Source organism: Mus pahari, chromosome 7 (assembly GCF_900095145.1).
Source record: "Mus pahari chromosome 7, PAHARI_EIJ_v1.1, whole genome shotgun sequence".
Classification (NCBI taxonomy): domain Eukaryota; kingdom Metazoa; phylum Chordata; class Mammalia; order Rodentia; family Muridae; genus Mus; species Mus pahari.
In genome coordinates this window covers 74,853,741-74,878,584 of record NC_034596.1, presented here as the reverse complement: position 1 = coordinate 74,878,584, position 24,844 = coordinate 74,853,741, and the positions used below count along the sequence as shown (strand labels likewise).

At 43.0% G+C, this 24,844-nt stretch overlaps 1 protein-coding gene across 1 annotated transcript in view; it reads right to left on the bottom strand.

The window, feature by feature from the left end:
* Window positions 1–24,844, bottom strand: part of Rad51b (RAD51 paralog B) — a 528,672-nt gene that overhangs the window by 134,103 nt on the left and 369,725 nt on the right. The window contains exon 8 of the mRNA XM_021202264.1: window positions 21,110–21,206. Within this exon, the coding sequence (XP_021057923.1) occupies window positions 21,110–21,206 (97 nt within the window). The remainder of the gene's footprint in view (window positions 1–21,109; window positions 21,207–24,844) is intronic.

Sequence of the window (24,844 nt, the reverse complement as noted above, 5' to 3'; positions counted from 1 at the left end):
AAGGGCCACTGTGGCCAGGCTGGAAGTGGGGTCCTTGTAGTCCACAGGCAGCGGAACTAAAGGGAAGCCATCCCCCAACTCAGCTGGTGGGAGCTGGGCAGCTTCCCAGCTGGAAGGAACTCTCAAACACATCCCTGTAAGCTATCCATGAGAGACAGAGACGCTGTTAAGAACAACACACAAAAGGGGCTGCTAATCAAGAGGAACTTCAGCCTTAAGAATGGGATTCAGTCATCCTTCCAGAGATGCATGCCTGGGCCAAGGCCCAAGAGAATGACATTCAGCTGCTGTATCCCTCTTTGGGGCCCAAGTTGGAGGCACTGAAAGAGAGATTCACAAAGGAGGCAGATGGGAAGGCCCCATGGCCATGCAGTGCGGTTCCCATGCAGAACATCCAGATCAACAGGTAGAAGCAAGCACAATTGGAATCAGCTGCTTGGAACAGAAGCAACATTTTAAATAAGACGCTAGCAAAGGGACTGGTGAGATAGCTCAGGGTGAAGGTTCAACACAAGCCTGGCAGCCTGGGTTTGGTCCTTGAGGTGTAAGGGAAGAACCACCTCTACAGTTATCCTCCAAGAGTCCAACATGGATTGTACACCCACAGAGGCACAAAGGCATGGATCTCTGCCACCCCAGGTTCTGACACTACCAAATGTCCCAGCCATGAGAGTTTCTGTGGCTCTTCAAACACAGGCCTTTCGTGTAGATAGCCCATTGGCCTTAACCGTCATTTCTCATGCTTAGTGTTTATAGCCCAGCTGTTTGCTAACAATGCCCGCCACGCTTCTTTCCTAATGCTTTCAATACCATCCAAGTTGCTCTTAGGAACATTTTATCTTCCACTCATTCTAAAAATAGAAAAGCTATGACATCACCGAGTAAGTCAGACAGAACAAGCTGTAGAAAGGGGAGACACTGAAAGCTGCAGGACCAGGCTGGAGATGGACGTGCTGCAGAGAGGAAGGAACTGCTAATGAGGTGTTCTCACAAAGCTGAGGTTAGGGCCACTTGACTAAAGGCCAGAGCTGAGCTGTCTTTTCTTTCTGCCCCTTGTTCTTCTCCTTCCACTCCCCCTTTTCTTCTTAGCGTACCTGACACCAGGCACTCAATGACAGGCACATAGTGGTGGGCGCATGGGGGTGGGGAGGAGTGTATCTTCATGGCCCATAAAGATTGATCTTTCCGTCCCATCTTGACTGGATGGCTGGGTGGGACAAAGAGACAGCAACAGAGTCTTTTCCCTCTGGGCTTTGGACTGTAATATGTTTTCAGTGGAAAGACAGCAGGAAGAACAGTAGATGAGTTCTCTACCCTGCTTTGCACACACAGGGACACGGGCAGCTGGGAGGCTCCCAGAAGCACACCATGCTTTTCTCACTAACGTGAGTGTGGTCAGTGCTGATGTTCTGAGTAATCTCACCACGGTGTTTATAGTTTACGCTTGAGTAGAATACCGTTCATCAGCTAAAATGCAGAACAAAACCATATTTACCCTCCACTGCGCCGCTGTCCCATATGGATTTGCACATTTTTAGATGGAGAATAGTTACCTCCATAAATGAAATGCATGATATGCTCAACACGAACAGAAATAACAGTGTCAAGTTTCACAGGGTTCACATGTTGAATGTTTGGTGCCAAATATCTACTTATTTCCCCTTTAAGTTCTGCCCTCTCTTAAACGACAGCGTCCATGGGGGAGAGTGCTGTAATCACGTGGGAGCCTTGTCAGGCATGGCAGTAATGGGAGATGCTGCTCCTGAGGTGATACACCACCAGTCACTTTTTTTTTTTTTTTTTTTTTTTGGTAGAGGGAATAACTTCATCAGTATCTAACACTGCCACATTCGTTCAGGCTCACATCTTTGATAGACATTTTAGCCAGGATCTTTTACAGCAATAGCAATGCATTTAGAAGTGCTGCTTTGAGGCTGGTGAGATGGCTCAGTGCGTAAAGAGCTGGCAGGCTCTGTAAGTCTACTGACCTAAGTTCAGTTCCATGACCCACAAAAAGATAGGTGGACAGAACCGACTCCACAAAGCTGTCCTTTGACCTCTAAATACTCTCTCTCTCTCTCACACACTCTTAAAAAATATTAAAAATGCTGCTTTCTTGGGTATGGTGTCACAAGACTGGAATCCTGACTATTCAGAAGGCCGAAGGAGGCAGACTGCAAGCTCAGAGCCTGCCTGGACTGTGTAAGAACTTCCAGCTCATTCTGGGAAATCAGTGAGCTACTGCCTCAAAAAGTGGAGGATGAGGAGGTAGGTGTGCTAAAGAGATGGTTCCATGGGTAAGAGCACGCATTGTTCTTGCAAATGACCTTCTATAACTCTAGTTCCAGGTGATCCAGAGCCCTCTCTGGCTCCTGTGGGCATCGGATATACATATGGTACATATACATACACACAGGCAAAAAACACTCATACACACAAAATAAAATAAAGTAAATAAAGAAGGGAGAGGTATGTGGCTATAGCTCAGTGCTGTGGGTGTGGGCGCTGGGATGCTTCAGTGTGGACAGAGTGTGCCAAGGCCATGGGTTTAATTCCAATACTGAAAGAAAGAGAGAGAGAGAGAGAGAGAGAGAGAGAGAGAGAGAGAGAGAGAGAGGAAGAGAAAAGGAAGAAAAAAAACCCTTCTTTAGGGAGATTTCATAAAAGATGATGATGATGATGATGATGATGATGACAATGATGATGATTAAGACTATGTAGATGGTTCTATGCATAGACAGAACTCTTTGCCCTTCACCAAACTGGTAATTTTCATCTCTGAAAACACTGAAGCTAAACCTAGCAGGAACAATGCAGCCTTACGATCTTGAAAGATGCAGTGCTGCTTACAGTCCATCTGGTCCCAACCCCACGCCCTTCCCCTTCCTCTGCATTTCATCTCTGTGTCTATCCTTCCTTCCTACTTGATAACAAACATTTTTTACCTTTGGCTCTCCCCGTTTATGACTCAGTGTTCCGAACTGAGATAAGAATGAATAATGGCCACCCTGTGGCTACTTTCAGTGCCAGGGCCAGTGTCACAAGTTGAACTGGCTCAACAGTAGAGAGCAGACACCCCCACTTGATGAAGCTTTCCATCAGACCAACAGACACAGGGCCACCCTGAGTTTTGCTCTAAGAATGGCTTCTCTATTCCACAACCAAGATAACTCTTGAAAGAATCTGCTGACATTTCTGAGAACACGTATCTACTGGTGACACGGGGACGTCACAAGAAGTGTTGCTGCAGCAAGGATCTGTGGTTAGACTGGAGACTGAGAAACTGCTGCAGGACCCCTTGTTTCCTAAGAGTCTTCCCTCTGAGGACTGCCTGTGAATGGGCATTAGTGGCCGCTTTTCCAATAAAAGTGCATTTGGCTTCCATTCGATTTCATACCAGAGATTAACCCTTAGCAAGATGGGCAATATTAGACTCTGTTGTTCAGAGGACGGCTGACTCTAGTGGCAGGAAGGTGAACAGTCTGCTCTGGAGAAGAAAATGTCTGTGAGTAGCAGACTTCATTCCCAAGCCTCAACAAAACAAAGCAAATGAACAATGCAGTTACAAATGCCAGTGAAAGAAAAATCAAAGGATAATCTCAAGTCATAGTACCGGGAAGGGCCCACAAAAAAAAATCTTCATTTGACTAAGTCGGAAGCCTTGTTTCTTAAATAGTTACACAACCCCTAAGACACTGTTATGTAATATGGTCTAAGGGCAGAGTAAAGTATTTGGAAATATCTCTTGTAGAGTCTTTGTATTATCTTCAGTAATGAGAAAATGAATGAGGACTTTTGTTGTTGTTGTTGTTTTTGTTTGACTTGGCAGCCTTAAGATTTGAAGGTTTAATAGGTAGAAAAGGTAGAATGGGACCCAACTTGAATTTCTCTGGCAAAGAAATGCCCCATGACACTGGTTCATGTCTCAAACCAGACATAGACTTTCTATCAGTGCAGTTTGTCAAACACTGTACCAGGCTCACTTCCTTCTCCCCCTGACAGAAAGGAAGGCAGGCTGGATAAGCTAACACAGTGGACGCGTTCTGACGCACAAAATGTCCTAATGGTGTGTCCTCTGTGGTAACAAACAAACAAGGCCGAGCTGGGAATTATGTAAGGCTATCTTTGATACTATTTAGAAAACAAGGGGGGAAATGCCATCTGCCCCGCGTTCCTCGAGAACATCCAATCAAGGGCTGGGGCAGGCTCCCTGGCTTCAGACTGGCTATAAATAAATTTAATAAGGATGAAAAAAGTCACAGCATCATTTACAGTTCTCTCTCGTCTCCAGCTGACAAAAATCCAGTCCAGATGTTTGTCTTACAAGATCAACAGTAACTGTGTGGAACTCCCTCTGGAGCAAGAGAGCTCTGGGATTGGTTGGAAAAGAAAGGGAAAGGAGGTTGGCAGGGTGGGCGTGGACTGGCCCTGTTTGATACTCACCTAACAGAGACACAGTACTTAACTTATTTTGTGTATAAGTACCCTAGTTTATGTAGCCTTCCCCTTCCTTATCCCTCCTTTCAAAGCCATGGGGACTTGGCTTGTGGGGCCTGCAGTGGTTGTTCTATAACCTTTGCTTTTAAATTAAACAAATGACCTCAGATTTTGGAGCAGTTGTTGACTGGGGGGTGGGGGAGGGAAGTATGCCATTAAAAGCGTGCCAGAAACAGATTTAATTGGTGCACGTCCCAAAAACTGCTCCAAAGAACACAGGCTTCCCGCATATAGATTTCAGGGTACCTGCTCAAAGGCCGCGCGGGCTTTGTCAAAATTCGAGATGTGAAACAAGCCAGCTGAAAGAGTCCGTATCAAAAGGGTAAATTCAATTCAAGAGATATTAATCTGATTACCTAAGTATGGCTGCGAATCGGATATGGTCCATTGTGAGCTCTTGTTCAACCTGGACAGCTGGAGGAGCCACTGGCTTCCTTTCCCCTGACATATAATTAAGTTTTAAGAGCCGATCAAGTTACGGATACCGAGTTTTAAGAAATATTTCATTCAGGAGTGGCATTTACAGTGCTTGCCTGTTGCAAGACTCATTGTTCATTTTACTTCCTTGAGCCATGCTGGAGAGTGTGTGGATCAGGGCGCAGGGGCTTGGTGTTTGTGTTTCAGGCTACAAGAACCGCCCTCTGTGCACCTGCCTGGAGGAGAAACCAGTCCAGCCGCCTCCTAAGACAAAAGAGCCCTGTTTTAAGTGCTGAAAACCCAGACATGAACTGACCCTGTCAAATTCCAGTTAGGAAAAAAAAAAAAAAAATCAATATTTTTCATCCAATCCAAGGGAGCTGGGTTTCCTTTCTGAGCCACACATAGTTTGAGCAAGAGTGACTGGAAACAGAATCATCTCTTTTCTCATGAGTCTCTGCACTCTTCTAGATTCCTGTCCTGAAGGTAGAACTCACAGCCTGGTATACCATCACCTGTCCCTTGGGGTCCATACACCTTTATTTATTTATTTTTTACCTCTTTCTCTCCCAGACGGCTCCCAATGCAATCTGACTACAGCCGTAGAAGCATACCTTCCCAAAGCAATGTGTTACCAACATATGTTGACAAAGATGTCCCCAGTACACACTTGTCACAAACTGCAGGTACACTCACCATTGTAAGAAAGCTTGCCAGTAGGCCAAGGGCTAAGACTACATACACTCTCTCTATTCCTATTATGGTTTTTAATATGAGTTGATCAAAGGCCAGGGCTAATTTTAACATCTTCTCTTGATTGTTCCGCTTCGGCTCATACTAATTGATATGGAGGATGAATAATCACAGCAAACTCAACTGAGAAGCATATCATCATAGAGAAAACCGTTTCTTGAAAAGTCTGAAACAGCCAACCAAGTGGGGTTTCTTTTGAGCATTTTACCCAGGTAGCAGATGAGCAGCCAGAAAAGGAAGGTGACTAACTTAATTTGAGAGCACAAGTTGCTTACAACAGCAGAAATGATCTGTGAATTATAGTTTCCTACTTCTTGGAGAGGAGTGGGAGACAAATTATGATTTCGACAGTTATCTTAAACTGCCATTGGTAGTGACACCCTGGCTAAAGGTTGTTTTTTTATTATGCCTGCTGGTACCAGCTATAGTTTCAAGGGTTAAAGCTTTCTCAAGACTGCTTCAATAGTTACTCTAAACTCCAGCCCCAAGGGGCAGGAAAACCAGATGATCAGCATAGAAAAGCCAGGTTCCCTGACATAACACTGCACCAGGATGTCATTGATTGATTTTGTCTGTAGTGAGCCTAGGAACTAACTAAGCAATAGTTTATCTGATTTGGTTCTCATTAAAAAGCTACCCAAGAAAAAAAGAGTTGGCCACCTCAGGTGTAAGCCACACTGAGCTACCTTAGCCAGGCTGGTGAATTCCTGGTGAAGCACGGTACTGAATCTCAGCTGCCAGTGGATGTGACCAGGGACAAAGGCAGGCAGTCTATCAGGTGATATCCAGGGTACTACATACATGCTGAATCAAAATACTAGTCAAGGAACTGTCTAAGTTTTGTACAGATATCCTGTGATGGTGGCCCTTGCCATCACCATGGAGACCAGCTGACCTCCATTTCTCCCTTAATAACATTTACTTATTTACTTATTGGTGAATACATGCCAGACATGCAGGTCGAGGTCATAGAACAATTCTGTTCTCTCCTTGCCCTCAGTTGGGTCTGGGGAATCGAACTCAGGTTGTTGGGGTTTGGCTGACTTGATCTTCCCCCTCATTCTTGTCAACTCATTAGTTGCTGTACAACACAACACATACAACAACAATTGTTGCATGTGTATGAACTCTGTTATCAGGCCATTCTCTATTTTTTTTCTTTTCTTTTCTTTTTCCTTTTTTTTATTAATGAACTATAGCACAAGGCCCAGCCAACTCAGACATAAAGTTGACCTTCATTATGGCATGCAGAAATTCTAAGGCTCCAAACAGAGAAGCTGAGCATTAGAATTGGCCTTTATATTCTAGTAGGGCCAAGACTGAAACTGGTCTTCCTACCCTTTGAGCAACCAGTAAGATTTTATATTATAGGTGCTCTACACTGAACAAAGGGGTGGATTAACGAGCAAGCAATTGAAAGGATGGAGCCAAGGCTCAAATTTGGGGTTAAAGGTCAGTGAGATGATGCAGTGGGTAAAGGTGTCTGCTACCATGTACAATGACCTGTCCTTGAGCCCCGCAATCTATCATGGTGGAAGAAGAGAACCAACTCCTGCAAATTGTCCTCTGATCACACACATGCTGTGGCATGCACACCTCAAAAATAAATAGACGATAGACAGACAGACAGATGGATTTGAGGATATAGCCTCACTTTTCTTGAGATAGTAAAGAATTCTCTAAAGAGAAATGGGAGAATTTGGAACTAGACCCAATGCCAGACATACACATCCCACTCAGTGAGATATGGGAAATGAACAGTAGAACCTGTTTCTTTTTCAAATGTCCTATTTCTACTGTGCTTTATATAACTTAATTGCACGGTTGTTTGTACTATGCTTTATAGAAAATATGCTAAATATTCATGGCTTATAGATTCAAAACGAAAAGACTTCTGCTTTAGGTAACCAGCATGAAAAATGACAAGGAAGGTGCCAGATGCCCACAGAGGGGTGGTCCAGCCTGTGCTTGCTCTACTTATCATCCCAGGATGAAGAGAGAAGTCTGCCTGAGGCTCAGAGGAAAATATAGCACCTTGCTTTGTAAAGATGGAACATAGCCCTACAAACACTCTGAAAAGGCTAACAGGTGTCACTTAGTGTGGCCAAGGGAAAGGAGGATCAGGGGGATACTCTAAAATGTCCCATGACTGGGGTAGGAAGAAAACAATGTGTCTTCCAGACACCATAGGCTATCAAATAATAAGCCCAGTGGTATGTATGAATGACCTCCTTTCTAGTTGTTTGTCAGTGTGACTCAATAGAACATCCCCCCCCATCCCCACCACCATCAAAAAAGGTTATTGGTTACTCAGTGGTACTTGATGGTAAGATCCTACTGCTAAAGATACTACATACCTGAGTCATAGGATATAAGCAAACCAAACTGGTACTAACCTGGAAGTCATCCCCACCCCTACCTGACACCATCAACTAGATTTCTTAGTGCTGAAAGTTCCTCTTCAGCTACCAAGGGAGAAAAGTGATCAATTGTCCTACACAGCTGTGACCCCTGTGAGCTACAATAGAATGCCTTGGCAAGATAGTACATGTTATGGGAGTAACCAGTCACTTTCTGATTAGATTTAAAGCCTGCACTGCAAGATGAAGCTCGTGCCTGGTACCATAAACTGGGTGTCTTTGTTAGGGTTACTGTTGCTGTGATGAAATACTATGACCAAAAGCAACTTGGGGAGGAAAAGGTTTATTTGGCTTATACTTCCACATCACTGTTCATTATTGAAGGAAGTCAGGACAGGAACTTGAACTGGGCAGGATCCTGGAGGAGGCAGGAGCTGATGCAGATATCATGGAAGAGCACTATCTATGGCCTTACTTCTCATGGCTTGCTTATCCTGCTTTCTTATGGAACCCAGGACCACCAGCTTGGGATGGCACTGCTTATAATGGACTGATCCCTTCCTCCCAACCTCCAATCAATCACTAATTAAGAAAATGCCTTACACTAGGATCTTATGGAGGCACTTTTCTCTTTCCAGATAACTCTAGTCAAAACCCTGTGGCCAGCTAGATCAGAGACCCTAGGGTGGAACTTGATTCCATTCATTATTCCACCAAGTGGACATACTAAATGCACTGCTCCCAAGTTCTTATCTTTATACCAATAGATTAGTGGACCTCTCAACCCTCATCAAAGAAGCTTCTTTTTGTAGTAGATGGCAAACAACACAGAGACTCACAACTGGTAAACATGCAGAGGATAAAAGACTGGAATAGTCAATCCTAAATGAGACACCCATATTATACCCCCTTCCTCCAAAGCTCAGGGATCACTGAGGAAAAGGAGGCGGGACTAGAGATAGTGAACAGTGCAGTGAAACAGTATTAACTGGACACAGCAGCACCATTGCATATGTGAGCTCATGGAGGCTAGGACTTCATGCCTAAGACTTGAGTCCAAGCAGGTTAAGTTCCCAGTATAGATGTGGGAGGGGCTCCTGAAGTCCCACTCCTAGCTGAGGCGCTCTTGGCAACTGATGGCTTCTGGGAGAGGAAGAGTCAGTTTTCTTCAGGGATGCAAACACCCAGTCAGGGATGAGAGAACACCCACCCTATACCCATGCACATGCAGACAGCGCCTAGAAGACCCAGTGTGCGTAAGAAAAAAGAGCACGGGCTGGTGAGATGGCTCAGTGGGTAAGAGCACCCGACTGCTCTTCCGAAGGTCCAGAGTTCAAATCCCAGCAACCACATGGTGGCTCACAACCATCCGTAACAAGATCTGACGCCCTCTTCTGGAGTGTCTGAAGATAGCTACAAGTGTACTTATATATAATAAATAAATAAATCTTAAAAAAAAGAAAAAAAGAAAAAATAGCACATGAAGTTGGGAAGGAAAAGCAGTAGATAGGCTAGGGGAGGAATTGGAGGGAAGGGAGTGGGGGTGGATTTGATCAAAACACTTTAATTCTCTGTGTGTGTAAAATTCTCAACAATAGAAAAGGAGAAAAAAACTTAAGTGGAAACAACAACATAAAGATTCTAGACTTGATCACAACACTGAAAATAAACTGACCCTCATAAACTTACTGGCTTTCTCAGTACTCGGTACAATGTCTAGTGTATACTAGTCACGTGACATTACTGTTGCAACTATTAGCAAAAGGAACATGAGGCATACATGTATTTATTTCCACAGTGTCATTTAGGGCTTTAAATCATTTCTCATAGGTAGTCAGATGTTATTTCTAAACACAAGGCGCTTTGATAAATGGATGGACTCCTATAGCCAAGGCTGGCCTCAAACTCACTATGCAGTTCAAAATTACCTTGAACTCCTCCTGATCTTCCTCCCTCTTCCAAGTCCTAGAAAAACCAAGCATGAACTACCAAGCCAGGCTCGCATGATAATTTCAGAAGCCTAATATATGAGATAAATCTCCCCTGAGCCAACAAAATGGGAAATCAAAAGCAGGCCTGGCCACTCAGGACCTTAGAAGGGCTAAAGTATACCAAGAGGTTCTTATTAGGTTAGGGCTATCCCAACCTTAAAGTGACTATGATGGGAGCACCTCTGTTTGGTTCTTATCATTTCTAGTCTTTAAATTACTACTTGAGAAATATCTTCCAGCTACAAAATGGCTCTATTATGATGGCTGAACTTGCAAAAAAACAAAAAACAAAAACAAAACAAACAAAAGACTGATTAGCATAATGTAGATCTTTCACAGTTGGGTCTCCACCTCTGTCTATATAGCTTCCTTTACTCCACTACAGTTTCTCTCTCTTTCTCCCTTCCTCCTCTTCCCTTCCCTTCTATTTCCTTCCATTCATTTTATTTATTTGTTTGTTTGTTTGTTTATATTAACCCTCTGCTTGGAACACCAAATGAGAGCCCCCTTTCTCCTTAGAAACTGTTAAGGAGCCTCTCAGGTCCAGCTGAAGCTCACTCTTGAAGTCTTCCTACAGAGCCCATCCCCCAGCTAGGAGTTTCATGTGTTCACTTCACAATCTCCCAAAACCTGTGCCATTGTGACACCAAATATTTAAATTTTAAAACTTTTTAAGTTTAGTTTTTTGAATTTTTTACAAAATTTTATCCAACTTGGCTACGAATCCGCCTGTTACATATAGCACTACCTGTGAGCTTCCCAATCAGCAGAGACTGGAGCATCTGTTTCAGGTTCCTCAGTCCTGTCTCATGCGGGGACTAACAGGTCATAGGAGTCTAATAAATATCCTTAGAATATCAGTCTAAAGTCCCCCAGCCTCCCCCTCTGTGAGAGTGAGATTTCTCCTCCTGTACTCTCTGACTGATCCTTTCCTCTGTACTACCCACTGCCATTCATCTTACGGTTAGCACCGGCATACACTGAAGGAATGTGGGGGCATTCACAATGTGTGAAGTTATTAAAAATTCCAGTGGTGGTGTCATGCCTTAGGCCTAAAGCTCTGAGCAGCCCAGACATCTGCTGAGTAACTGCCCTTTCCTGTCACGGTTCTCTGTGGGGGACTAAGAGTGGACAAAGTCTTACCCTCATGGAACTTACATTTTAGTGGCTTGAGAATAGGATTTTCTTGCTGGCTTACAGTAATTTAGTGCTAGCAGCTCAGAGAGAAAGCTTCTCTCTCAGGGCTCAGTTTGATCTCTAATAGGAACAAGCAGTCCTTTCCTTTGGATCTGGGCTCTGTATCGATCCATGGTGCTCTGAGCCACTTGGGCACTGACTTGTTTCCTGAGCTTGACCTTTGAAGATTTTAATAGCTAATTGCATGTCTGTTATAAATATCTTAGGGGAAGACCTTCTCCTTGTCATTTGTTGTTGTTGGAATCTATTATTTGTACAAAAATGATTTTATCCTGTCACTTTCACGTTTGTTTTGATGGTCTTGATGGGTAGCCTAGGAAGGTCTTCAACTTTTGATCCTCCTGCCTCAGCCTCCTCATGTTGGAATTATAGGCATGCAGCCTCACACTCAGCTTATTTTTGGCATTTTCAATCACTTATATATCATATTTTAAAACGGAACAGTCTGTTCCATTCGTTTCCTGATCACATTGTGAATATCCATCTTTTATAGCTAGAAGTGGTACTGCTAGGAAATCTGGGTTCTCTTAGCTGGTTTTTTATGAATCTAATGGAGATATAATTAAGAAAATCAACTCAACAACTGCTTGAAACACACATACACACAAACACACACACACACACATACACACACAAATTACACTTAGCTCATAACTGGAGAACCTCTCCTGAAGATAGCAATTTTGCTCCAGCTTATTTAAAATTATAGCAAGGATACAGCTTGTAGGTGGAGAATTTACAGTGTATGAATTTCAGTTCCTTGGCTGACAACCGGCTCTTCCACCTTTGCGCTGTCCTAAGCAGTTGATAGGTGATGCTGATCATGGACTATATAGTCTGTGCTAATGTGCTTCTTTTATATGTTTATGACTATGAAGAAAAATTAGTAGAGTTAGATTAGGGCCCATATTTAAAACAATTAATAATTAAGACTAAGTAGAAACCAAAAAAAAAAAAAAAAAAAGCCGGGTGTGGTGGCACACGCCTTTAATCCCAGCACTTGGGAGGCAGAGGCAGGNNGATTTCTGAGTTCGAGGTCAGCCTGGTCTACAAAGTGAGTTCCAGGACAGCCAAGGCTATACAGAGAAACCCTGTCTCGAAAAAACAAAACAAAACAAACAAACAAAAAGACTAAGTAGAGATTTATGGATAAACAAAAGAGATCTTTCTTTCCCAGGAAGATAAACTTTAGGGCTTGTTGTAAAGCATAAAACAAACAAACAAACAATGGGTCAAGGAGGAGCCAGATAGCTGTTTGGGGACAGAAAGACAATGATTTTATTTTATTTTGTTTTATTTTATATCACAGTACATTGTCTTAAAGGCATGAGCTCATGAGAGGCAATTAAGACTAAACTCTCAAAGGAGAGGACACTGAGAGCAGACAGGACTGAAAGAAGGAGTCAGGGACTGAAGAGATGGCTCAGCGGATAAGAGCATTGGCTGCTTTTCCAGAGGTCCTGAGTTCAATTCCCAGCAACCACATGATGGCTCACAACCATCTGTAATGGGGTCTGATGTCCTCTTCTAGTGTGTCTGAAGATAGTGAGAGTGTACTCACATACATAAAATAAATAAATAAATAAATCTTTAAAAAAAAAAAAAAGGAGTCAGCCCTATTATCAAACTTACCTAACACATGCTCAACTGGGCAAGGTCAGGCCCCCGTTAGATGTTATGCTGTCTCTATATAAAGGGAACCTACCCCACTTCATGGGTGCTCATACAGGGAGAATAGCATTGAACCTTCCACTTGTCATAAGACTTCTCAGTTCCAACTCACTGAGTGAAAGGATAAATGATGCATAGACATAGCAGGTCACCCGGACCACATATTCATGGGCTTTCTTCTGTTCTTACTTTCAAGAGTTCCAAGACTGTCTTTGTATCCTCTGTCCCAGCCTACAGGAAGCACCATTGGTGAAAATTCAGATGAAAACACATCTGTCTTGATCCTGGAGATGTTTCCCATAGAGACTTACTGAACAAACAGTGGTCCTTAAATTGTGACCTCTGGACCAACACTATCCTATTCTCAAAGGCTCAGAATTTGGTTGACCTATAAATTCTTTGTTTTTTACCCAGATCAACTGGAAGTCTAGGAGTAGAAGCGCAGGAACGTGTATATTAATAAACCTTCTAGATAAAGTTCACAAACCACTAGAAGAAAGGTTCTACTGGAGAAATGCAAGTCCTCCATATTTTTTACTGAAGAGCAGATCTAATTAGGGGTGTTCTCCATCTTCTAGAGCATATGGCTGTGGAAGGAATGGACACAAGAACCTATGTCAGAGTTTATCTGGGCTGTTCTTAGGATATACTACTCCACTGGACATTGTGACACTCTGCCAGTCAATTCTATAAATGCATTTTGAAAGTACTTTACACATTACACACAACACTAAACAAATTAGCTACTTTCTCCTTCTGCCATCAGTTTGACTTATTGGTGTCCCACCCTTGGTATAGAACTCTCTATGTTGATGGTCAATAAGGATATCCTCTCAGAGATCCCTTCCAACTGAAAAGCCTCCAGGATCATACCATTCTCTTTGGCCTTGTTACCTCTGCATGGAGGCAACTGACAAAGCTTGGTTCTGATGACTGAATCCCCTCAGTCTTCTTGACCCTGAGCCCTTAACAAAAACATGTGCAGACCTGGGAAACCAGAGAGTAAATTTTAGATGGTAAAAGGCTCTGAAAATAGGGGAAGTACTTTCACAACACTTATCCCAGAGCCGGATGCTATGATGGATACATATAATCTCAGTACCTGGGAGGCAGAGGCAGGAGGATCACAAATTTAAGGCCAACCTGGACGAGGTAGTAAAACCCTATCTTAAAGCAAAACAAGGTCTATACTTTGGCTTAGTGGGTAAAAGAGGCTCACCAAGCCTGATAATGAATTTTATCCCAGGAACCCACATGATAGAAGGAAAGAACCAACTCCCACAGTTCTTTTTTGGCCTGCCCACGTGTGTGTACTGCATTGTGCCACACACATACACATGCATGCAGACAAACATAAAGAAATATAATTTAAGAAATTTAAACAGGACAAAACAAAACCAAAACCTCACATATCCAGGTCTTACAAAACTATCCAAAGACTGTTCTTTCTGACTGTCATCCAGTGTGGCTATCTTCCACCTGGGCTTCAACTGTGTCTTCCTTCACCAAAAGTGTACTGAGCTCATGGCTAAGCGGACGTCCCAGTACTTGGCTTTAATGTTCCCCTCTCCTTTGATCCTTCAGTCATGGTTCTATATCCCCTTTGGCCTCCTTACTGAGAGCCCTCACTCAGTTCCCCTCCCTCTGGAGATTTATGACTTTTCTGACATTTGTAGGCTGTACCAGCCTCCTCTCAACTCCAGTGTCCCCTGCCTTACACAATATTTAGACTTTCTGTAGCCAAACACCACACATTTTTTGTGTGCTTTTAATCTTTTTTTTTTTCCTCTATAAATTAGACTTTCCATGGCATCTAAACAGTTGCTGGAAGTAATATAGGCACAGGCAAGCACTGTAGATTCTAGACTGCAGGGAATGTGTGGCGTGGGCAAATATGTATGCCCTTGGGAAGAGAAACACATGAACGCCCTGTGTGTTGACATATGTCTGTGGCTTTGGAATAAAAACTGAAAGATCACTGGGTCCTTTAAATATCTTTATCCAAAACTCACTCCAAAGAAGCTGTGATGTCCAAATCTAAGGTTTCATGGGAAGCACGGTGACTCCTGTCCCTGGCACCACCCTTCCACTCATGGTGTGGCCTTTGAGCAGTCTTCTTCTCCTTTTCATGCTCCAGTTGCTTGAGGTGGACTAAGGCATTTATCATTTTAAGACAATTTATAGTACTATGAAAATGCTAATTAAATGCTGTTGACAATCATTGTTAATATTAACCTCAAAATCACACAGGGACACCTGATGCTTTCAAAGCACCAATTATAGCCATGCACCATACCCCCAGTAGTGGGTGTGAACCTGCTCCACCCACATCCCTGTCTACATGATCTACACAAACCTATGAATTCCAGTGTGAGCTTGAACTCTGAAGGGCCTTGGAGCTAACATGTGGAGAGAGTTGGCTAACTTGACCAACCCACCCAAAAGTTTGTGGTTAATGGATTACAAATTTGGGTAATGCAGAACAATAAATCACAACTAAAATAATAAAGCTGAAAGCACACACAATTTAAGCAGAAACACCAGTGTTTTTTATCGGAAATGAAAGAAAAGCATTGATCACAGCAACAGTCTGAGATTAGCAGGGAGCCGCATTTTCAAACATCCTGCAGTAAATCCAGAGCAGAGCCAGCTGGAAAGCAAGAGTGGAAATAAAACTAGAGAATTCATACCTCGCTTTGAAGTCTGCTTCTTTCACAACCACGAGTCCCCGATTCGCCCCAACCATTCTGAGCTGCTTTTGCTTGCTAAATTTATTTTAAAAGACACACAAGCCACACACACTTGCATATAATCTTTCAAATGGACTCCAGCTTTTTGCAAGGGTGGCTTGTTAGGGAATTTGAATCCCAAAATACTTTCTCTTGCAAATGAAATCAGCCATCAATTCCCTTGACTGCAGCAGGAATAGAAAGGCTTCCAGCTCTAAAACTAAAAACCACTCCTGGTTCTGGTAAGAAGCACATTTTATTTTTTCTTTGGTTCTGTCTTTGACCCTTCCATGCACTTTCAAGTTTTACTTTCCATGTGCTATAGTCAACCAAAGGCTACTAACAGAGATAAGAAGATACCAGCATGCCAGATGCCGGAACACTGGGATGGCAGCCCGGTAATGTCTTCCATCCCATGAAGCTACTTGGGACTCCTCAAGTGGGCCTGACATGTCACCATATTGAAAACTAACTGCTACCCTCCCAAACTATCAGAAGAGAGCAAGTTAAAGGTGAGGGTTGAGCAGACCTCCAGTCTTGCTACTACACATCAATGTCACCTACCAACCATGCCCCAGTGTATGGGGACTTGGATCAGTTCTGCTCAGATCCCAGGTCAGAATAGGATAGGCATTTATGGGCAGCTAGATCATTAGATCCTTTCCCTAATGACCAATGTGAGGAAAGAGAGTCCCTGTGGCTGAGGCCCAGCCACCCACGGTCTCTTCTGGGTCGCTGCAAGGAAGAACTGGAAGAGCTAAGAATCAGAAGAGTTGCAATAACCGTTGAATGATTTCTGATAGCTTGTATATCAGGATTTTCACCATTAAAACAATATCCGGAAAAGTCGCTTTGAATAACAATACCTACTCAGGTCTAGAATTACGGAAAACATAAAACAATAAAAATCTTAAAAACAAAAACAAAAACTTGGTCTCATTTGTGAAATGATGGGCTGGACAAATAGAACAACCCTGAAGTCTTTTCCAGCTCTGATATTATTGTCAGACAGTAAGGGGGTCTAAAGCGCAACCAACCGGTGGGATTTTAATTCTACTGTACAGTCAGGCAAATGACCTCATTGTTGAGGCTGCTCTAGTTAGCACAGACACTTTGGCAGGCTTGACACACACACCCCTCTTTCTATATTGCTTCTTTCTTATTCCATATTTGTTTCTGGGGTTGTCTGTCCCTTATTCTCTTTGTATCTCTTCCATATGAACATATAGCCAAACAGAAGTGTATGCAACCCAGAGAGAGTAAGAAACACCCTGGGCTGGGATGACTTTGCATGGACCCAGAAAGCTCTATTTTCTTGAATTAATGAGATAGTTCGTGAAAGGCAGGCTGCAAAACGCCAATTAACTGAATGTGCCCTCTTATTCCTTCTTAAGACACAAGCTGTGTAGGGCAGGAGTAGGTTAGGAAAGGCCTATGGAGTCCACTCCTCCCTTCTTTGGCCTTCCCACCTCAGAGCTGTTAAGTCAACACTGGAATGAAACGGCAATGCAGGGACTCATATTGGGGACCCAAACTGTGAACACTAGGTGTGCTTAATCCAGACAACAACTCAGGCACAAATTGAATAAGGCAGAGGCAGCAATGCAAAAACAAAGAACTCTCAACTCTACAAACACTGGGAGGGCAACAGCTGGTCAGCTGAGATTAAAGTAGCACAGAGTGCCTCCCATCTCCTGACTTCTCCTCCCCCATAGCCATCCTTGTAGCCAGCCAGGACTTACTTTTATAGCCCTGTGCAGATGACCTTGTTCCAGCTAAGATAGGGGCTCCTTTGATCTCAGCAGGGGATGCTCTGGGCTTGCAGCTGGCAGATATTAATAGCACAGGATCAGCTTGGGCAGAAGAGATGGCTCAGTTGGACCAGGTCACTTGTACTCCCTTCTCTGCAGCAGAGCAGAAGGGACTTCATTTCCCAGATCAACCCCTGCTGGGTGCCTCTCAGGTCAACCCAGATCATTTTATTGCTGGCTGCTCTTGGCTGTGTGCTCTCATCCTACAACGGTTTTCAAGTGAACACTGTTTAAGCAAGGGCCTCTGTTCTGCAGCTGAAATCCATTACAGGTTTACTCTGTGAAACAGAAGAGCCACCCGCGGCTGGGTGCTTCCCATCTGCAGACCCACCTCACCCTGTCAGGACTGAAAAGAACTCAAGCAATCATTCACTTCAAACTAACATCAGGCAGAAGAAGAAACTAAGGTCCAAAGTGATGAAAAGATTTTCCCATAGTCATTAGTTAGCACATAGGCAAAAGTGACCAAATAAAGGACTGAAACCACAAGAATTTTGTGCCATATATTTCTCATCTCTCTCTCATAGGAATTTAGGGACCATCACAATTGGTTTGATCAGGAATGAATGTTCTAAGAAATGACCCCCACCTCTTTGTCTGAAGTTCTCGGGACAGACTGTCGCTGTCTCATGAGCATTAGGCAAGTGTTTTCCCCAGCCAAAATCTGTTCATTTTAACTTGCTGGTAAGTGACTCCATTTTAGACTTTGGTTAAAACATTCCCACATCTTCTTTACCTATTTATCTATACAAGAAAAATACCTTTAAAAACAAAACAAACAAACACAACCCCAACTGCTTCAATCCCCGTTAGGGTTTCATAGTCAGGAACAGTTAGTAACCTAAGGAGGAGCTAGGAACTTCCTTTGCTGCTATCATTTTCCTGTTGCCATTACACTAGAGTGAGTCCAAAGGCAGTTCTTCCCCCTCCATTTCATTCCACTTTGCTTAATATAAAGCAGGAATCTGAGAACTTATTTCCAAATAAAGAAGAAAGATAATCTTCCGATTTCCTCAGAGCTGAACAAATGTGTGTGTGTGTGTGTGTGTGTGTGTGTGTGTGTGCATGTATGGTTTGTGAGTGTGTTTGTCTGTAGTGTGTATATGGTATATGTACATTTTGTGTGTGTATGATGTGTGCAGGTATGGTTTGTGAGTGTGTTTATAGTGTGTATATGGTATATGTAGATGGTGTGTGTGATGTGTGTATGTATGGTTTGTGAGTGTGTTTGTGTGCCGTGTGTGGGTATGATGTGTGCAGGTATGGTTTATGAGTGTGTTTGTGTATTGTGTGTATGGTATACGTATATGGTATGTATCTGTCTGTGTGTGATGTGTGCATGTATTGTTTCTGAGTGTGTTTGTGTGTAGTGTGTATATAGTATATGTATGTGGGGTATGTATGTGTGTGTAATATGTGCATGTATTGTTTGTGAGTGTGTTTGTATATAGTGTTTATATGATATACATGTTGTGAGTGTGTGTGATGTGTGCATGTATGGTGTTTGAGTGTGTTTGTATATATTGATTTATGGTGCATATGGTGTGCGTGTGTGTGTGTGTGTGTGTGTGTGTGTGTGTGTGTGTGTATGTAGTCATAATGATTTTTAATGACATACTTAGGCAGAGTACTGGTCACTAACTTCTGTGGTACTCACTTAATATCTAGTTACTGCTCCCAGTATGCCTATAACCTTTGTCGGTCACCGACATAAAGCATGAACACAAAAAGAATACAGCATAGAGTGTCTCTGAGAATCTGGGAGTTTAAGACTTATTGCAGGGCAGTGGTGGCGCACGCCTTTAATCCCAGCACTCAGGAGGCAGAGGTAGGCAGATTTCTGAGTTCGAGGCCAGCCTGGTCTACAGAGTGAGTTCCAGGAAAGCCAGGGCTACACAGAGAAACCCTGTCTCAAGAAACAAACAAACAAACAAACAAACAAACAAAAAAGACTTGTTATATATTTCAGTGGTAAAGGGCTTGCCATTATAACATGCATGTAGTTCTAAATTTAATCTCTAGCAGCAGAAAGAAGTATCTACCAAGTTAATCTTCTTAGACCATTTCTTTACATATCTGAGAAGGTAGAGAAGGCATAGAGGGAGAAGAGACAAGGACCAGGAGTATGGACCAGGAGGCTCTCTCTATACAAGAGGCAGTCATTGAACCTGAAGGCCTTGGGAAGAGGGGAAGAGGACAAAGAGAAATGCTGCTCTAGAGAGAGGGAAGGGCATCAGAAGATTGCATACTTGACACGGATGCTCCATTCAGGCACTTAGTAGGTTGACTAGCAAGGAGAGGGCCGACCCTGAACGGTTAAGAAAGATTAACCTTGTTTAGTGGGGTTCTGGGAACTGGTCCACTCAAAAAGAAAAATACGGGTGTTTTTGCATTTGCTGAACCCCATATTGTATGGCATGGTTGTTACAATAAACCCCAAATCCCTGAATATTTTCAAATTGGCACACTTCTTTTAGCACATCCTCAGAAAAGACAACCCTCAGCGAGCTGAGTAGAAGGGAAACACCCTAGAAGGAAGCCAAAGAGTAGAATGGAAACAGAAGGACTTACAGGGTTCATTAAAATGAACCAATTATGAGTTTTAATAAATCACTTGATCACAACACAAATTACAAAGAAAATGAAGAAACTCATGAAGGATATATTTGGAAAGAAAGCTGAAGCTGATTTGATGAGAGAAGTTGAAGGAGAGGTGAATTCCAGCTTGTTCAAGACTCAGCTCAGGTGGCAGGAGGGTGACAGAGCACTGAGGGAGGGAGGAAGGGACACAGCCCTTCACAGCTTTCACAAATACGTCATTAGCTTTCACTCCAAGGACAACACCAAGAAGCAGACATGTGGGGCTCCCAGGCTGCGACTAAAGTGGTCCAGGAAACCTACCTGGCCAGGCAGTCAGGAGCCTTGCCAGGCCTGAAAGTCCCCTGTCTTCCATCATGACAAATTCTCAGAAAGTAGAAAGGGAAGATGGGCTAGAAAAATACGGGTGTGCTTCTACTCAGGCCCATAGCGCTGTGCCCCAAATTCAACTGCTACTAGAAGAGCCCAGAAATGTCAGGGGAGGACTGTCAACAACATCAGAAACCACCTTCTGGCTGCTGATGTAGTTCCCCCAACTACTCAAGGCTCACTGCCTTCAAAATTCAAGCCAGTCTGACCTTTGCTAGTAGGAGGTAGCAGAGAAAATGGGCAGATTCACCCTTGTGGAGACCTTGTCATGCTCCTTCTGTAAAGCTGATCAGGAATGTCACATCACCTGCATGGAACCACTGCACGCTTTTAGACAGTCTAGAGGTATCTGGTACAAAGAAAAGGTGAGATCACCACAGGGGACCACCAGTAAAGGCAATGCTGGAGTATCAGTCTCAGAAAGAGTCAGCACCTGGTTAGGGGGGCACCGCAGAGGGGTAACAAGACTCCATCCATGGTGTAATGATGGATGAGTATGAAGATGCCTCAAAGGGAACTCACTCAGAGCCAGCAAAAGACAAGAATAGATCAGCTGCCCTGCAAGATGCCCAAGCCTAAATCACCAGGCTCCAGCTAGCAGTGCTGACCAGAGTCCGGTAGCCACGTCTCCCAGCTCTCACCAGGAGGCAGGAGGCAGGAGGCAGGAGGCTGTAAGTCAGTGTCAAGTTTCAGTCTCCCCAGGACAGATCCCTTACCTTCAGACGGGGACAAATCATCAGCCGGAGACACCAGGTCTGCTTGAGAAGGGAGGGCTCCACTCAGATGGGTTGTAATTTGATTCGTCAAGATAACCTGCGAACAGACAGGGAGAACGGGGAGGGAGAAGAAAGAGAGAAGACCAAATTAATTATTAGAGCTATCAAAAGGCAGGCTGTGGTTTAGGAGAAGAGTGATAAGCCAGGTAGGAAAACCCCTGCTTGAACTATCACCAGCTTATCTTCAGGCAGGGCCTATCATTATTCAAGACCCAGAGAGTAGAAGCAGGTGGGCTTTCCTCAGAGCTTAAATGGCTGATGGATTCATCCCAGATGCTAAGCAAGCTGAGAAGTGTTACAATATTAGCTAAACACAGAGAGTGAATCAGAATCAAGAAGCACCTGTGCACATTTTATAATGTTCATCAATTTTCAAAACTGATTTCCAAGTCTAAGATATTGCTGGTACTGATTTTAAAGTCATCATTTAGAGTTTGGAGATCAGCGGTTTCTTCCTGTCACCCCCAATGACAGTTTTGCTATATATTTAAGACATATGTTAACACGGTATTATTAAAAAAATTAAGTTTGCAGCTCTTAAAATTCCTGGAAAAGACTCTAAACTACATAGCTCACATCATCCAATGCTATACAATGCTCTTATATTTGGTAAGTCAAAAACTTTCTTTTCCTTAAAAATTTCCACCAATAAAATCTATTCTATTGTTTAACGATGTAAAGAGAATAAAAGGAAGATTCTCTCTTAGAAAATTCTGAGAACACAATCATTTTTAAAAGTTCTGCTTGAGGTTCCCATCATAAGAAAGAATGATTGGACACTTGAAGGAAACTTGTTGGCTACCTGAAGGAAACATCCCCATGTGCTTGGCCTGTGTATCTAATAGAACCATCATGGTCTGTTGCCAGGGGTAGCTTGTGGGTTTGCCATCCTGAACTCACAGAATAATCTCCTTTGTAAAAATGTCTTGTGCCGCTGGGGGTTGAACCCAGGGCTTTGTGAGTTCGAGCCAAGTGCTCTATCTCTAGCTACATTGTAAGACTTCCACATCATCTGGCTTTTATACTCCACAGCTCTCACCATGGACCACCGCCACATACAAGTCCTGAACCAATGAGAACCCATGTGGCTTAATCGAGGGGTGAGAGAGGAGGAGGATGACAAGGTCAGGGGAAGAGTTGAGGGGCTCTATTAGCAGAGACAAGCTCTTAGGGTCCTCAGTGTTGGGGAGACTCCTGTCTCCAGCTGTCTGCACACTTTCTTGGGGTGCTAAGCAGGCTCGGGGAGCCCACAGTATTCACCCTTCTCATAGCTCAGTCTTTCATTTTGCTACTCCTTATTCAGACTGGTAAGACTCACATGAGCTGACATCAGTAAACACGCCCTCCCCCCAAATAACAACTATCTATGTGAAAGAGTATTAATAACAAATTATGTTCATCTCTCGCTGCATAATATATAGCATAATATAGATGTTCAATATAACTGGATTCAAATTGTGACTCTGACATTCTGGACCTTGGAAAAGTCACTAAACTGTTGAGCCCCATGTTCTACATACAAAATATTCTTATGTTCTACATACAAAAACTCTTACAGAATTTTTACATGAACCGAGACAATCAGTATAAGGCATTTAATTGAATGCCTGGTAGTAAGTAAATGTTCAATAAATGTGCAGAAGTCATGACAATCGTTCTAGAAGGACAATGTGTGTGTTACATACTGTCCTTCAGACATTGGTCCTAATAACTGAATAATAAATCATATCAGAAATTAGGTTTTTGGTACATCATGCCCACCAAACTTAGTCTTTTTTCTTTCTTTATAGATTTAACCACAAATTTTTGTTATAAAAGTTCAGCAGAAATGGCTCCATGGGTAAAAGCACTTACAGAGAACCCATGTTCAGTACCTAGTACCCACATGCTTGCTCTCAACCACCTACAACTCCAGTTCAGGAGATCTGTCACCCTCTTTTGGCTGCAGCAGGAACTGTATTCATATAATGCATGCAGGCAAAACACTCATCCACATAAAATAATAAATTGAATATTTAAAAAACATATGTGAAATTACCACAGTAGGAAAGATAATTAGTGGGACAAAGCCAATCAGATACTGACATTGCTCTGATAGTAATATGCACCTTGTCTACCTAGGAGCTAGGTTTTTTGTTTGTGTTTTAAATTGTGACTTCTGAGAAGTCTAGATATATAGTCTTGATGTTTTTATTAAAGTTTTTATTAGCATATACTCTTTGTACAAAGTGATGAGTTTAATAATGATATTTTCTTTTCTGAAATTTATTTATTTTGAGAGAGAGTATCACAGTCCAGGTTGTCCTGGAATCCATTATGAAGATCAGGCTAGCCCCCTTGAGAGCTAGGATTAAAATGCATGACACCATGCCCCACCCAAAAATGGTGTTTTCATTCAAGTATATCAGTGACCACACTCAGCAGCTCTCTGTTACACTTATTGGTTCAGTTATGTGTGGACACGAAGGGTGTTTCCTCGGAACTATTTAAAGGTTATTTTTAGTTGATTAGGAACATGATAATAAAAGGTGAGCTTTCATTTTTGTGGGATTCTTCCAGATGATGTCTTGGTGAGAATGACTAGAACTCAAGCAATGTGGCAACAGAACACACACACACACACACCCCACACATACCACACATGCACACATATGTATACACAAATGTTTACATATATGACCTCACTGACTATAGTACCTTTCATGGACTGCAAAGCCTGTCGCCATATATTTTGGGGGCACTAAGAGGAGAGGGAGCTACATGGCTGCCCCAGAAATGTATGCATGAACAAGAAGGCATCAGCTAAAATATTCCCATCACTTGTTTTCAAGTTTGTTCTTGTAATGGAGACGTTACAAAAATGAGGTGCTTTCACTGCGTGGGGTGGGTAACAGTCAGCAACTCTCTAGCAGGCTACAGATTGCTTCAAAAATGCCTGCCTCGAGTTGGGGTGCAGCCCAGCAGCAGAGCACTTGCCTCCTAGGTGAGAGAATCAGGGTTGATCCCCAACATATGAATGACAGAATGGGGAGGGGAAACAAGAGATGGGGAAGGGGAGAAAGGAAAGTACCCATTTCCACTGAGGTAGTAGATGAAGAAAAAGCCTTGTCGCCCTCCTAAGTGGCTCTGCTGATCATCTCCCCCTCATTATCAGGAGGCTTAAAGCCAAGTCACCAAAGGCTCCCACTGCCTGGAAACTGGAGGGCTTGGTAATCACATCATCTGATAGAATTGTGTGGTTTTCTAAATCTGTGTTTAGCAAAATGATGGGACAGAAACACATCCGAAAGCATCAATTACAAATAATCACAACGGGGACAGAAGCCTACAGATGTGTTTTTCACCGAGGCGATTTGGAGATGTGAAAACTATGCTCTTAAAATAACTTATAAAATACTACTGCGGAGTTATAAACAGAGTCTTAACACTGTCTGGTTTCTGAAATGAGTTCCAACTGACACTTCCAAGGGCTTTTCATAAACTCCATTCCAACTGGGGCTTCTGATATTGAACATAAATTTGTGTGAGAGCAGACTGCACAGAGGTTTAAGACGGTGGCTTCGGAATTGGACAGACTGAAGTTCAGATGTTGGCTATATTGTTTCTGATCTATGTGACACTGGCCAGTATCATAAATTTTCTTTGTGTGATAAACTTTACTCCTAGGAACTTAAG